Genomic DNA, 16,493 nt, shown 5'->3' on the forward strand with positions numbered 1-16,493 from the left:
TTATGAAAAGTGAGCATTTTATGAACAAATGTGCTTCAGCCCAATTTTCCTTCAGCTTTTTTTTTTTTTTTTTTGGTAGGGACCCCTTTGAGAATCTGATAAAACTATGGCCACTCTCCCCAGGGAAATACACATTAAAAATAGGTTGCATATAATGACAGAGATTCACAGACCCCCAAAGCCTGTCCATGAATTCCTCAGTTAAGAACACCTGTTCTTAAGGTTATTTATGAAAGTATCAGTTCTTTTGACAGCTATCTGGAAAGGCACTTATATTAACTGAAGGTTACATTTATTGGAAAGCCTTTTGAACTTCATGGAAGAATATTTCTAGTGGAAAGGATCCCCTGAAATATTAAAACTAAATGTGATCATAAATAGCAAAAGCAAAGATAACCAAAATGTTTCACTAAATAAACTTCTCATCAAACTTATTTTAGCCAAAACCAACCAAACAAAAATGCTTTTAAAAAAAATTTTAAATTTGAAGAGTCTTTTATGAATGTTGACCTGTTATTATGTTAGAAAGTAAATTGTGGTTTTCATTCAGATTATATAATTCAAGGGTATTAATTAGCCTTTGCTCTCTGGCTATCTGTGCCAGGTTCCTGACACCCTTTTATTAGTTAAAATTAGGTTTGGTTACTTAAGAAAGAAGCATAAACGACAGTGACTTAAATAAGGTAAAAAAGGTATTTCTGCCATGAGAGTTCTGGAGGAAGGCCATTCAGAGCTCATATGTGCCACCACAAAGTTGTTATGAACCTGGCCCTTTAGAGCTCATGATTGCAACATTTCTAGGATGGGCTCATCATGGTCCCAGGTGGCTGTAAGAATTGTAGCCCCCATATCCATGTTCCTGACAGTAAGATGAAAGAGGGAACCAAGAAGATGACAATGGGTGTTTATTTTAAAGATGCTTCCTACCAGTTAATACACAATACTTCTCCTTTCATTTCATTGGTCAAACCTGGTCACACTGCATTACCTAGAAGCAAGAGAGGCTGGGAAAAGTACATTTATCTTAGGCAGCCATATGCCCTGCTAAAAATCAAGAAGACATTTAGGGCAGGCAGTTAATGATCTCTGTCACAGATGTCCTCCTTTCCCAGATCTTCTTGCATTGTCCTAGCATTCTGTGTTGCTGCCATGACCCAATCTTTTTCTTTTTTTCCTAAAAAAAAATTTTTTTAATTGACATATAAAATTGTATGTATTTATTGTGTACAACTTGATGTTTTGAAGTACATATACATTGTAGAATGATTAAATCTAGCTAATTAACAAGTGCATTACCTCACATAGTTATCCCTTTTGTCATGAGAACACTTTTACCAGTACCTTAGCATTTTTCAATAATATACTATATCATTAACTATAGTCACCATGTGTGATAGATCTCTTAAAATTATTCCTCCTATCTAACTGTAAATATGTATCCTTTGACCAATATCTTCCCAGCCCCCATTTCCCCTTAACCTCCTCAGCCCCTGGTAACCACCATTCTACTCTTCACTTTTATGAGATCAACTTTTTTAGATTCCACATGAGTGAGATCATGTGGTATTTGTTTTCGTGCCTGGCTCATTTCACTTAGATTCATCCACGTTGTCTCAAATGACAGGATTTTTTTCTTTTTTAAGGCTGAATAATATTCCATTGTATATAAATATCATATTTTCTTTATCCATTCATTTGTTGATGGACACATAGTTTGATTCTCAATCTTGGCTATTGTGAATCATGCTACAATAAACATGGAAGTGCAGATATCTCTTTGACATACTGATTTCCTTTCCTTTGGATATATATATACCCAGTAGTGTGATTGCTGGATCATTTGGTAATTCTATTTTTAACTTTTTGAGGAACTTCCATACTGTTTTCCATGTGGTTGTACTAATCTGAGGTCCCACCATCAGTGTGTAAAGCTTCCCGTTTCTTCACATTCTTGCCAATAATTATCTTTTGTCTTTTTGGTAATAGCCATTCTAACAAAAGTGAGGTGATATCTCTGTGGTTTTGACTGATTTTCCCTGATGATTAGTGATGTTGATCATTTTTTCATATACCTGCTGGCCATTTGTGTCATCTTTTGAAAAAAGTCTATTCAGGACCTTTGACCATTTTTTAATCAGATTATTTGTTTTCTTGCTATTGAGTTGAGTTCCTTATATATTTTAGATATATAAGATGTATGGTATGCAAAAATTTCCTCCCATTCTGTAGGTTTTTCTCTTCGCTCTGTTGACTGTTTCCTTTGCTGTGCAGAGCTTTTTAGTTTGATATAATTCGTCTATTTTTTGCTTTTGTTACGTTTTCTTAAGATCATGTTCAGGAAATCATTGCCCAAAACCAATGTCATGGAGCTTTCCACCTATGTTTTCTTCTAGCAGTTTTATAGTTTGGGGTTTTACATTTAAGTCTTTAGTCCATTTTGAGTTGATTTTTGTATATGGTGAGAAATACCATGGCCCAATCTTGTTAAAGCCAGTGATGTGGGCAGAGAGAGAGGAACACTATCTACCTTGTTACCTATTTGGGTTAGGTAAATGAGTCCCAGTGGCTTCTGTTGCCCAGGTACCCCTCTCAGCTGAGAAAAGTACTGAAAAGGTCAAGACAAGTAAATGTTGTTTGGGTGTTTTTGTTATACATGCTTTAACTTTTGAATCAAATTAAATCTATATATATATATATATTTTTTTTTTTTGTCTTTTTCGTGACCGGCACTCAGCCAGTGAGTGCACCAGCCATTCCTACATAGGATCCGAACCTGCGGCGGGAGCGTCGCTGCGCTCCCAGCACCGCACTCTCCCGAGTGCGCCACGGGCTTGGCCCTAAATCTATATTTTTAATGTTTCCCCTCAAATCAGCATTTACCTCCAAACTTTGGCATGTGTATTCAAAATGAACAAAGTTTGTTTAATATGAGTTCTTTGTTTTCTTGAGCATTCCAGAACATTTATGTAAATCTGATATTAAGTGACCAAGCTGTAATGAATCTTGTTAAATTACCACCTGCCTATATATAGAGATCAATCGTATGTGCCTCTTGAAGATGTTATAAAGGAGTACTGTTCTGACTCCTTTCATACCTAGATAGCCATATTTTTAGAATAAGAATATGTATTTTTCTGTAAAACTTGCAGGCAGAAACAAACAATTGGTAACTGTGCGTGTAAATTTGGTGGCTATGTGCACACAGCATTACCACATGTGCTGATAACTGTTCTCTATTCACAATGCTGTTTGGGTATTTTCTGATATTAATTTGCTCATCACTTGGTTTGTGAAAATACAACTCTCCTGAAAGGTGAAAAGGGAGGTAGACACACTTTTTTCTTGGGAAGCCTGGTTCATATTTTCTTCCTATAGCATTTTTGTTATCAGAGCATAAAGAAATGAGCATTGACTTATGGAGTTTTTTTTAGCACTGAGGATAAAATCAAGTCAATTATATGAAATATAAACTGAATGAATGTACTTAGTTATTGTAGTACCTTAAGTTTTATGTGGACTATCTGTCATTCGAGAAGGTGTTAAGTGGCTTGTTAGATCATAATCCTGAAGTGAAATTTTGATACACAAATTGGATCTCTTAGAAATTCCTTACATTTAGAGGTAATATTTTTATATATTTTTTAAAACTTAAATATATTACATTTTATATCCTTAAAAGTAATTTTTGTTTATATTCCGATTATACCATTTCTCTTTTCTTCCTTCACACACTTGACTCTTATTTGATAGTTGTGGAAAAGTTATTTTTAACTATTGTATATTTCCAACCCCATAAATAACCTAAAAATGGCCTAGTGACTTAGTCGGGTCTGCACTGTATGTAGCATAGCCAGTTCTACTACTATGTTTGGAGGGTGCACTGGATTTTGCTAAAAACACTACAGAAAGAAACTAAAAGCTCTTCTGGTTCTGGCCCCCACAGAGAGCAAATCTAGTCTTGGTTTTAGTACCAGAAGTTCCCTAGGAGACCAGATCTGAACTCCTGCTCCCAACGTCCTACTTTTATACTTTGTATATGGCCCAAGTTGTCAGATACATTTCAAACGTGAACTGCTGTATCTGACAATTTTAAAGGACTAGGTGGGAAGGTGTGGATTTTGGCTCATCTTCCCCTGCTGCCCAGTACCAGCTGAGGGAGTAAGTAGTCTTCAACTTCTTTTCCTTGTTTGCCTCACAGAACTGCCAAATCTGAGAATGGGTAAAGCACTAGATTGGACAGCTGTTTTCCTCCCATTAATTTTATGACAGTTGGGACCATAACCATATTAATGTAGCCTGCCAGGATTCAATTTTCTCTCTGCATTTTCAAAAAAAAACCTTACAGGTATAGTCTACAGGGCACATGTTTTCCAATCCTCCGTATGTCATTCAATCATCCCAACAGTGAATTTTACTTTTAGGTCATTGGAAGTAAACCATATGTCATGGGGATTGTATTAGTTAAGCTCCTGTAATGAAGAGGATCAAAACAGATCTGTCCCATGAGATTATTCACACATCCAAGCTGATGAGTGCCTCTACCATACCTCACTCAAGGTTTCCAGGGTTGTCCAACCATCATCATTTCTAGCCCACAGAAAAGAGATAAGAGTAGCAACCAGGGCAAGCAATTTCCTTTTAAGCAAATGACATGGAAGTTATACTTATGCTCAAATTCTGTCGGCAAATACTCGGTCATATGGCACATCTGGCTTCACGGGAAGCTCCTAGGGCTAGATCTGAAGCTGTCCTTTCAATCCCAGAGAACTCACCATTTGTACCAATGTCTTCTACAACTACTTAGAGGCAAGCCCTAATGTAAATACTAGTGGTCAGATAACCTTTCACTGGGCGCACATGTTCCCAGCTGATCTCAATTACCATAGAACCAAAGAAGAATAGAAAGCTGTGGTTAACGAGCATTCTGTTACAATGGTGAAACTAAGACTATGACCTTTTGTCATCCAGATTGTAAAAGGAAAATTTTGAGGGGAAAATAATGCCGAGCAGTGTGAGCATGGTTAAAATGAAATGTCTCCTTTTCTAGTGAATTTAGAAGCATTCAGAATAGCTGAAGCAAAATAAAAGGAATTCTCTTAAATCTACAGACTGGTAAATGCCAGGTAGAGTTTCTTGTTGCCATGCTTAAAGTCCATGTTACCTCTGTAGTGTATCTCCCTCGAAGTCCTTTACAAGATTATTGAAAATTCAGAGACTTGCTCTAGGAAGCCGTACAGATGGATAACCAAGCATTTCTTTTCTTTTGTCCAAGGATACACTTGAAATGTGCTCTAAGGAGCAGGAGTTTAAAAGCATCCTCTTTTCTCTGTGCTACTTCCATGCCTGTGTTGCTGGGAGACTGAGGTTTGGCCCCCAGGGCTGGAGCCGAAGCTATCCTTTCAATCCTGGAGACCTGACCATTTGTGCCAATGTCCTCTACAACTACTTAGAGGCAAACCCTAATGTAAGTACTAGTGGTCAGACAACCTCTTCCAAGGAGTGTACTGAATATGTCAATCTTTGGGCACTATCAGAATGGACCATAATTTCTCTTTGAAGCTGTTATTGAAATAGCTAGCACTATATGTGCATCTTCTGCCAAGTGTGAAAATAAACCAGATCAAAGGTTCTCCAGCAGTGGATGCTCGAACTTCATAAGATAGGTCAAACCAGTTCTACATCAGCAGCTTAGTGCAAAAAAAAAAAAAAAAAAAAGTCCTTCATTATGTTAACAAAAACAGTGGTTTACATGTGCATATATGCCAGATTCATTAGGCAGGTAATGAAGCATTTGCACAAATGTAATTACATACAGCAATTCTGACAGTTCATAACACTGCATTAATAATCACTACAATTAGTTCTGATGATGGAAGCAATTTACAGCGCGTCACATGTATAAATAATGGTGCATTTCCTGCATATGTCATTATTATGTATTAAGGATGCCACCTTGTTGTGACTTTCTCAGCAATGTTCCCCTTGATTTGAAGTTAAAGCTAGATGAATGTATTTCATAGCTAAAATGTTTTACAGGTGGGAATGGGAATGCCTCATGAAGAACAGTTGTGTAAACTCTTATATACCCAATGATTGGTTTTCAAAATGGAAAAACCATTCATTCCTAAGGATTTTCTGGCTTAATCTTCATGAGGGAAATTTTTTCCATTAAGTTAAATCTGTTAAAATTGGGATATATTTGTCAAAACCAACCAGGTGTTGTGCTCTTTGCCACACTTTCTATAAAGGACCTTCAAGATCACCCATCCATGTTTCTAAGTAGACATGGTTGTTTTATGTTCTTTTGGTAACAATTGTTACAATTTTTGTTGTCAAAGTTTTTTCAAGCTTCAGTGGTTAATTTGAGTGCTCTCAGAATATGGACGCTTGGTACATAACATGGGTGTGTTCTCCCAAGGAACAAATTTTGAATCAGTTGTATCCAAAATAATTGACTTTAATATGTGATGATCAATATAGCATATTTATTACTTTTAAAAAATTTATAAAATTAAAGAGTAAGTCCACACACTTTGAGCATATTTTGACCACTGCAAAAACATAATATTTTTGTGATCTCAGCATGTTTTTTTTAAACTGTTGCACATAAAATTATTATAATAGTTCTAGGTAGAAAAAGAAATAGACCATTTAGTACTTTTGTTCCGGTTCTTCTTAACCATCCCATGAGGCTGAGACCAGGAATAACATACTATTTCATTTCAATCCTAAAAACAATTAGGGTAGAAATGAAGGGGAGAAAGAGTTGACACTTGGGTTTGTCTCCAGGTCTCTCATGAGTCTTGACAACACCGATATCATGATGTGTCCTGCAGTTTCTCCCACTCAGGTTCCAGGATCAACACAGCCTTGGGATTACTCTGTTGTCTCCACCCCAGTTATTTGCCACACATCACAAAGCAAGTTAGCAGGATTTGGGAATAAAATGAATTATGTGCACATAGTTTGGTTATAGAACATGCCCTTTTTAAGAAGGTACATGAGAAAAACAAAGACCAGGATTTGGGGAAAGAGAATCAATTACTGAGAACAATAGCTCTCTAGCTGATTAAAATCTCGAGAGAGATACATATCGAATACTGAAATGTAGAGTAGGCATTAATTAAATGTAAACAGAAAGGGAAATAGGATTAAGACGTCTTTGTTTCCCACCCATTTCAGCTACTTAGAAGGCAGTCCATGGAGGGGGGAGAGCACATGTTATAGTCTAGGCACTTCTCTTTTATTTTTCATTCATATAAAAACCAGCTTAAGAGAAAGACATATTTGAGGTTCATTTATTCAAATTCAAATAAACTTGTAGCAAGTACATTGGAATAGTCGAAGCAATTTTACTTGTTCTGTTCTGTCACATCATGCAACAGATGAAGGCTATAATTACGTTTTTACTTGAACTGCTGGGAGGCAATATACTGCCCGAGGGTATAAAGGTTCCTGTCTAGAAAGGCTTCATTGCAAACTGGCATGTTTTGCAAACCCAGAGGAAGCTAAAGGGTAGCAAAGAGAGGCTTCAAACCCTTCTAAGCCATATAAAGAGGAGATACAGTGATTTCTTGAATAACACATGGTACAGTCATTAGTTACCACTCTTAGAACAGCCATTAGGCCAGTCATGCCATAAACTGAGCCCTCAAATCCATCTGTGGCAAGGGGATTTGCATGCCTGGACTTTTGGAAAATGATAGAATTCTAAATACACTCCAAATCCAATTTGTGTGGATTATTTTTTCTTGTCCTAAATCAGATAATAAAAACCGATTTAAATCAGATAATGAAAACATGTAATATTTCCAAGGCTCTGTGACCCAACATCCTCTCATGATTTTTGGATGAGATTTTGAATGTATAAACTTTCCCTGTCTAACATGTTCTAGGAAGGACTCAGTTTCCTTTAAAATCTCATAAAAAGCTCAGTGTTAGAGCATTTCCACTGAATGTATCAGAATACACTGAAAACTCTCTAAAGAAATTCTACACAGAAATGTAGACAATTTCTGAACCATTTTTAATGCTACTATTGGTAAGGGCTTTGGGGTCACTATGATCCAGGGGTGTGTGCTGCTGCATGGCCATTCTGAGGCACATACCTTGGACCCAGAAGTGAACATTTGCATGACATCCCCATCTCCACCCCCAGGTCCCATGGGAAGACCTCCGTTATCTCTTCGGTGAGATCATGTATGGGGGCCACATCACGGATGACTGGGATCGCAAGCTATGTCATGTATATTTAGAAGAATTCATGAATCCATCTCTGGTAAGACATTTGAAAATTAATTTTACTGAGGAGAAAATTCTGGTAAGAATTTTTAAAATTAATGTAACTTTATAGATACTTCTTAAATGTTATTGAGGGTTCTTGGCCTTTTGTGAGTGTATTCTGGCTTGCCTAATGGGAGTTTGGAAATTTGTTAATTTGTTAGAAATGCAGACTCTTGGGCCCCATCCCATGCCTATAGAATCAGAATCTGCATTTTAACAAGACTCCCCCAGGTGATTTCTGTGCATCTTAGAATGTGAAGCACTCTTGCATGCACTGACTCATTGGATATTTATAATAACCCTGTGAGGTATGCAGAGCTGACACTCCTACTCCATTTTATAGACCAGAATACTGAGGCATGATTTGACCCAGGCCACTAAGTATGGGCAAGTCTTTCAATTTCAATTCCAGGGCTCATTTCACTACAGTTTTTCTTTGCCTGTCACAGAAGTCATGGAATATTCTAAATTTTGATCACTAACACCTTACTAAATATGTGCTCAAGAAAAATGTGGTGAATAAGTATGTGAGGTGATGAATTTGTTAATTATCTTGACTTAATCATTCAGTAATGTAAGCATGTATCAAAACATCACATTGTACCCCATAAGTAGATACAATTATGTTGTCAAAATAACAATACTACCCAAAGCAATGTACAGATTCAATGTAATCCCTATCAAAATACCAATGATATTCTTCATAAAAATGGGGAAAACAATCCTGAAATTCATATGGAACCACAAAAGACCCTAAATAGCCAAAGTAATCCTGAGCAAAAAAAACGAAGCTGGAGGCATTACACTACCCTACTCCAAAATATACTACAAAGCTACAGTAGTCAACATAGCATGGTAGTGACATAAAAATGGACACATGGACCATTAGAACAGAATAGAGAACCTTGAAAAAAAATCCATGTATTTATGGCTAACCAATCTTTGACAAAGGTGCCAAGACATACATTAGGGTAAGGACTGCCTCTTCAATAAATGGGGCTGGGAAAACTGGATATCCATATGCAGAAGAAAGAAACTAGACCCCCACCTCTCATCAGGTATCAATCAAATCAAAATGAATTAAAGGCTTAACTATAAGAGCTGAAACTATAAAACTGCTAGAAGAAAACATAGGGGAAATACTCCAAGACATTGGTCTGAGCAGAAAATTTATGGAGAAGACTTCTTAAGTGCAGGCAACAAAAGCAAAGATAGATTAATGGGTTTGTATCAAACTAAAAAGCTTCTGCACAGCAAAAGAAGCAACTAATAGAGCAAAGAGGCAACTGGCAGAATGGGAAAAAATATTTGCAAACTATCCAACAAGGGATTAATATCCAGAATATAAGAATAACTTAACAGCAAAAAAACCAAATAAGCTGATTTTAAAATGAGCAAATTGTCTGAATACACATTTCTCAAAAGATGTACAAATGGCCAACAGATACATGAAAAAATGCTCAAAATCACTTATCATTGGGAAAATGCAAATCAAACCCAAAATAAGATATCCTACCCCAGTTAGAATGACTATTATTAAAAAGACAAAAAAATAACAAATGATAGTGAGGATGCAGAGAAAAGGGAACTCTTATACACTGTTGGTGGGAATGTAAATTAGTACAGCCATATGGAAAACTTTATGGAGACTCCTCAAAAAACTACAAATAGAACTACCATATGGATAAACCCCACTGTTGGGTATTTATCCTTAGGAAAGGAAATTAGCATAACAAAAGACATATCTGCACCCCCATGTTTATTACAACACTATTCACAATAGCCAAGATCAAACTAGTTGTCCATTGACAGATATGGTATATATCCACCATGGATTACTACTCAGCCATGAAAAAAGAATGAAATCCTGTCACTTGTGGCAACATGGATGAGCCTGGAAGACATTCTGTTAAGTGAAATAATCCAGACACAGAAAAGTAAATACCGCATGTTCTCACGCATATATGGTAGGGAGCAGAGAGTAGTCTTGTGGTTACTAGAGGCTGGAAAGGGTAGGGGCAGGAAGGATAGGGAGAGATTAGTTAATGGACACAAAATTAGAGATAAGAAAAATAAGTTCTAGTGGTGTACAGTAGTGCTAGTCATTTATAATTAACAATAATTTATTGTATACATTTAATGGCTGAAGAGAGATCAAATGTTCTCATCACAAAGAAATAACAAATTTTTGCGATGATGAGTTTGCTAACTACCCTGATTTGACCACCACACATTGTATACATGTATGGAAATATAACTCTACCCCATAAATTTCTACAATCGGTACATTCCAACTAAAAAATAAATTCCTTTAAAAATTTTTTTTAATTTATGTTTTTTTTTAAAATAAAGTTAAAATCTAACAAGACAGTAAAAAAAGAAGAGAGATAATATCAACCAAGTGTAAGGTGAGAACCTTATTTGGATCTTATTTCAAACAAAGTGAAAGAAAATGACATTTATGACATAATGAGATATTAACAGATCATGATAATACGGAATTAATATTTTATGTGTGATAGTAAAGTAATATAGTTATATATCATAAGACAAATGTGGTGCTTTGGGACCCCAGTTCTTCCTTTCCCTGTGAGGTAGGGGTAGATCACTCCGGTACTGGAGTTTATGGACACCAGGCATCCTTTCCCCATTTCTCATCTTAGTAACCCTGTGTCTGCGTGGAAATGGTTCATGACCAGGGCTGTGCTTTCTCAAAAAAATACTCAGCCCTTGCTTCTCATATTAAAGAAGCTGGGAGGGGTGTCAGGAGTTGCCTCTTGCTCTCTCTCTCTCTAATGCTGTCCAGGTCTGTGGCCATCTCCTGGTTATTTTTGGAAAACCTAAAGCACCCCACATAGTATCACTTCTGTTTCTAGTTTGGCAAGACACTAGAGCAGTGCCAGAGGTAGTGGGATTTTTTAATAGTTTAAATACCCTCCTGTTAATAATTTCTTAGAAAACTTCATCTCAGAGAAGCATTGTATAGATTTGATCACCTTCAAGTCCAATTTGAGAAGTAATATAATCACATTTTAGAAGACAAGGTGTATTACAGTCTAATGTAGAAAACTGAGGACAGATTATTTTGTTACTACTTTTAATAATGTTGAAAAATTTGGGGACACTGCAGAAGAAGAATAGACTTTCCTGCTATATGACATTATTTAGGTGTTTCTTTCAATTGTGGGTCTCCCGGTCTTTCCTCAGTTCTAATGAGCAGGATTTCACATGTCAGAGAGATACTTCCAGTTTAACACAATTGGAAGTCACTTCTCAGAAGAGGTCTGGGAGCAAGTTACCATGGAGATGGGAAAGATAAACAGAGCCGGGCCTGCGACCTTTCCAGAAGCTGATTTCTCCGAACGATGGTGCAGGTCAAAGGGCAGAGTGAGAAGTTCATGCCGATGTTCCCTCCCCTGGATCTGGCCTTGGCCGAGGGGAGAGTTACTGTTGCCAAATGAGGCAGTCCATTAACCTTCACAAGTCGGAACTCCCATTCCAATAATTGTGAAATAAATATAGGTGATGAAACCTGAGGGGCATCACTGGTGTGTGTAAGCCCTTTAGAAATGTAGGTACCTGACCTCCCATACAGATCTGGTGAGGTTTTCAGGATCAAAATGCTTCATTTGCAAGCTTGTGGCCTCCCTGGACAGTGCTACCTTCTCAACTCACCAAAGGAAATTAAAGCATTTACTGACTTGGTGTCAGAGGCTGCAAATCCCAGTGATTCTGTTCTAATGCAAATGTTTCCTGCTCATGCTGTTTATGTTATTAGCAACGTGACCTAACACTTCAGCAGCTGCATGATGTCTTTTTGCCACTTCTCACATTGGTTAATGTATTTGGAAATTAGTATCTTTGGTTGCATTGGAACACGATCAAAAGGCAACTCATTAATGCTGTGGAGTTTAAAGTTCTGCTGCTCTTCTCAGAAGAATCGGAATGCTTTCAGTGACATCTTGCTGTTAGGAGAATAGATAAGTTTCTTGCTGGATAAATGAGTTTGCACTCTTGTTGGATAAATGAGAGGATCTCCAATGGCAATGTACCGTACACAGTTTCTGGCCAAAGTTAAGGAAGAAAACATTTTCTTCTATAAGGCATATACTTGGCAGTGCTAAATAAGTAAAACAATAAATCATTTTCAGAAGAAGTACTTTTCAGAAAATAAGGTATCAGGTCGCCTAAAGGTTATCAGATATTGAAGACTATTTTGTTGATAAGGAGTAACAAAAGTCTAGGTGGTAGACTTTTGTTAAGTACAAACAAATAAAAAAACCCAACCATCCAAACCCTTGGGTTCAAATTCAAGCTCTTCCCTATATTTGCTGTGTGATCTCAGACGTATTACTGAGTCTCAGTTTTATCACCTACAAGACAAGAATGACCAACTCATGGGTTTGTTGTCAGATTTTAAACACTGGCACAATGTTAGAACAATATGCTTACTAGATGGGAGATATTTTTATGAAATATTTCATACTTGACTGTATAGTATTTAATCTGAGATAACAATGGAAAATATTTATTAAATACTTTCTCTGTGCCAGGGGTCAGTACCATATACTTTATGTGTACTACTTCTTCTCCACACTACAAGTCCTGAAGAGTGGGTATTATTATTCCTATTTAATCAAAAAAGAAACTCAGGCTCAAAGAGGTCAACTGGCCTGGTAAACAGTAGAGCCAGGATTTGAACTCACAGTCAGACTCCAAAGGCTGGTCCTTCTCTGTACCATACTGCATTGGCTGGAGTGCTGATCTGTTTGCAGTAATTAAGGCACAGGTCACCAGAACACTGGCCTGTGTAGGGACTTGCATGGTGTGGTGGCAAAGGGTGGTGCTGAGAAGGTGGACAATCCAGAAGACCAAGATCTAGTCTGAATCTCCCTGTGCTTCAGCTTATTCATTTGTAAAATGAAGGCACTGTCTACAAAATCACCAGTGTACCTTGCAGCTCTAAAGACACCGTGATAATGTAATTTAACCTTGAGTAATTTCTGAAAATCCCTGATAGCACTTTGGGGCCATGGCATTTTTGACTCAAAAGGCCAAGGGCAAAGGCACTGGTTTAAGACTCACAATGAACTGGGAGCTTCTTGTCATTACCAAGACTACTTGGAGAGGCAGTGGAGGGGGTGAGTTTTTTATTAAATGCCAGAAAGGAAAATGTAAAAGAGACAGCAATCCTATAGAATCAATTTAGTGGGTAGGATGCTGGTTTTCCCAGTTTCTGATGATTGTACCTGTCGATGTGCCTGCCCCTGATTTCTGCAATGATGACTTCAAATCCTTGATTATGTGGAGGTTCATTCTGCCTGAGCATTAGTCCGTTGATTCTTTTTAAAAAAAATTTTTACTAAGGTATAATTTGCACACCATAAAATCTGCCAATTTAAATTGTACAATTCAAAGGTTTTTAGTATATTCACAGTTGTGCAACCATTACATTTTAGAACATCTTCATCACATGTCCCAAAAAACCCTGTACCCCTCCTCACCCCCCACAACACACACACAATACCCCCCATTCCCTCACCCCTGGGCAACCATTAATCTGCTTTCTGTCTATATTGATTTGCCTATTCTGGACATTTTATATAAATAGAAGCATATAATATACAGACTTTGTATCTGACTTCTTTCACTATGCTTGATGTTTTAAAGGTTTATCCATGTTGTAGCGTGTATCAGTACTTCATTCCTTTAATAATTTTACATTGTACTGATATACACATTTTGTTTATCTGTTTATAATCTGATGGACATTTGGGTTGTTTCTACTGTCTGGCTATTATGAATAATGTTGCTAGGAACTTTTGTTTACAAATTTTGTGTAGACATGTTTTCGGTTCTTTTGGGTATGTACCTAGTAAAGGAATTGCTGGGTCAAATGGCAACACTATGTTTAACATTTGGAGGAACCACCAAATTGTTTTGTTCAAAGTGGCTGCACCATTTTATATTCCCACCAGCAATGTATGAAGGTTCTATTTTCTCCACATCCTTATCTAACATTGCTATTGTCCACATTTCTTATTCTAGCCATCCTGGTGGGGTGAAGTGATATCACATTGTAGTTTTGATTTTCATGTCCCTGAAGACTAACGATGTTGAGTATCTTTTCCTGTGCTCATTGGCCATTTGTGTATCTTCTTTTGAGAAATGTTTATTTACAACTATTGATTCTTTGAGGCATTACAACCTTCTCAACTCTCCTCAAAAGACAAGAAAGGTGGTTGCTGTAAAGAGTGCTCTACGGTTATGACCCCATCAGCAAGAAGCAGCTTTTCATAAAAGCCCTTGAGTGGGGGTCTGGCCCGTGGCTCACTTGGGAGACTGTGGTGCTGATGGCACCAAGGCCACAGGTTTGGATCCCTATATAAGGATGGCCAGTTAGCTCACTTGGGAGAGCATGGTGCTGACAACACCAAGTCAAGGGTTAAGATCCCCTTACTGGTCATCTTTTAAAAATAAATAAATAAATAAGCCCTCGAGTGGGAAGGGAAAAGGTCTGGATTCAGAATCGGGATTCACAGAGCTCCTTGAGTATGTTGAAATCTTTACAGTCTCCTTAACATTAAAAGGGAAGCAGTTTCTTTACGAACCAAACCTTGCTTTTCAAACTTTAGTTGTTTGACATCATAGTAAGAATTTACAGTAGGACATTTTTCGTGTTTTGCTTTTCCTTCCAGAAAGTCGAGATGTACTTAAAATAATCATGTCTGCTCCGAGGGCACAAGGAAGACAAAACTAACATTTATAAAAGCCTGCCGTGTGCTTAGCTATTTACATACCTTATTAAATTCTCACAGCCACCATCATTAGGTTGCCAGTATGAGACCCATTTTACTGATGAAGAGATTGAAACTCAGATGAACTGTCATTTCTTAAGACCACCAAATCTTTAAGCGATGGGAACCGAACCAGGTCGGTCTGGCTGTGAACCTCAAGCGCTTTCCTCTGAGTCTGCCGGTTGCCTTTGCCTTGCTCGTCACTTAACATACAGAAGGCACACTCCACGTGTTCGTCAACAGAGGGCCTAACTGTCCTTCCAGAAAGCATGCACCATATGCAGTCCCAACAGCATTACATGAGCATATACTCAACCAAATGTCCGGTCCCCATGGCATTTTAACATTTCCAAGTGGTTCCATTTTGGGTTAGTTTCTTTGCTTCAAATTGTTACATTTTCTTTTTATTAAAGGCAGCCTTTAAAATTTCTTTTAACTACCTAGTGAGCACTGACAGAGAAGACCAAGTTCTTGTTTATAGAAAACAAGTTCAGTTTGGATGTGTTTATTCTGACTTTTGGTTTTATTATTCATATTTTTTGCTCCTATTTTTATTTTGGCTAATTTATGTATCATAGGATAATAATGGTGAGTTTAACTCTCCTGCGGTTTTGTTTCAGTCACTCCGAGTTAGGTGGTATTTAAATTTTGATTATTCAGATATATAATTGTAAAATATGAATAAATCCAAGCCAATGAACATTGGTGGTGAGACAGTCTAACTTGTTCCTTCCTTTAGTCATTGGATCAAGATTTCTGTGTCTGACAATATGAAGGATTAGATGACTTGAAAATCTTCCAGGTAAAAAATAAAAACAGAGATGCTGACTCAGCTATTTAAAATGCCCTTGGAATTCACAGAGCAGCAATTGACCATCACTGTTAAGAATACAGGCTCTCCAGGCGATCTGGGATTGAAGGTTTGAGAAGGAAGAACAAAGCATCATGAGTCACACACACAACTGTGTGAAAATCACACTCACTTCGTCCACTTTAGATTCTGAGTTCCTTAAGAACTAGGCCATATGAAGTTTTTATACTTCCAAGGTTTGTAGTGGTTTACTATGTGATCGAGACATATCACTGAATGCATTCATGAATATTCACTTTGTCTCCGGGTGATAGTGAGGGGACCGTGGCATAACACACAATTACAGACAAACCCCACTTTCAGAAACTGATTTAAGAAATCTAGGCAGAAAATAACTACATTAGGTAATAGTTAAAAAATAACATTTCCCTGTACATTTAAGTGCATATATAGACAGAATTTATGGCATGAAAGACTGGGAAAATTAAAACAGATGTTAATGGCCTCTGAGTACTAAAGAGCAATCAAGGGGAAAAAATCTGAGATTATACTGAGTTAACTAGGAAATTATGAGCACTTGATTGTGCTTACAGCTGGTCAGA

The 16,493-nt window shown here is 37.3% G+C and overlaps 1 protein-coding gene across 1 annotated transcript in view; it reads left to right on the forward strand.

Moving 5' to 3' along the window:
- Window positions 1–16,493, forward strand: part of DNAH11 (dynein axonemal heavy chain 11) — a 315,191-nt gene that overhangs the window by 288,536 nt on the left and 10,162 nt on the right. The window contains exons 75-76 of the mRNA XM_063101058.1: window positions 5,273–5,464; window positions 8,159–8,278. Of these exons, the coding sequence (XP_062957128.1) occupies window positions 5,273–5,464; window positions 8,159–8,278 (312 nt within the window). The remainder of the gene's footprint in view (window positions 1–5,272; window positions 5,465–8,158; window positions 8,279–16,493) is intronic.

Source organism: Cynocephalus volans, chromosome 6 (genome assembly GCF_027409185.1).
Source record: "Cynocephalus volans isolate mCynVol1 chromosome 6, mCynVol1.pri, whole genome shotgun sequence".
In the NCBI taxonomy this organism is placed as follows: Eukaryota; Metazoa; Chordata; class Mammalia; order Dermoptera; family Cynocephalidae; genus Cynocephalus; species Cynocephalus volans.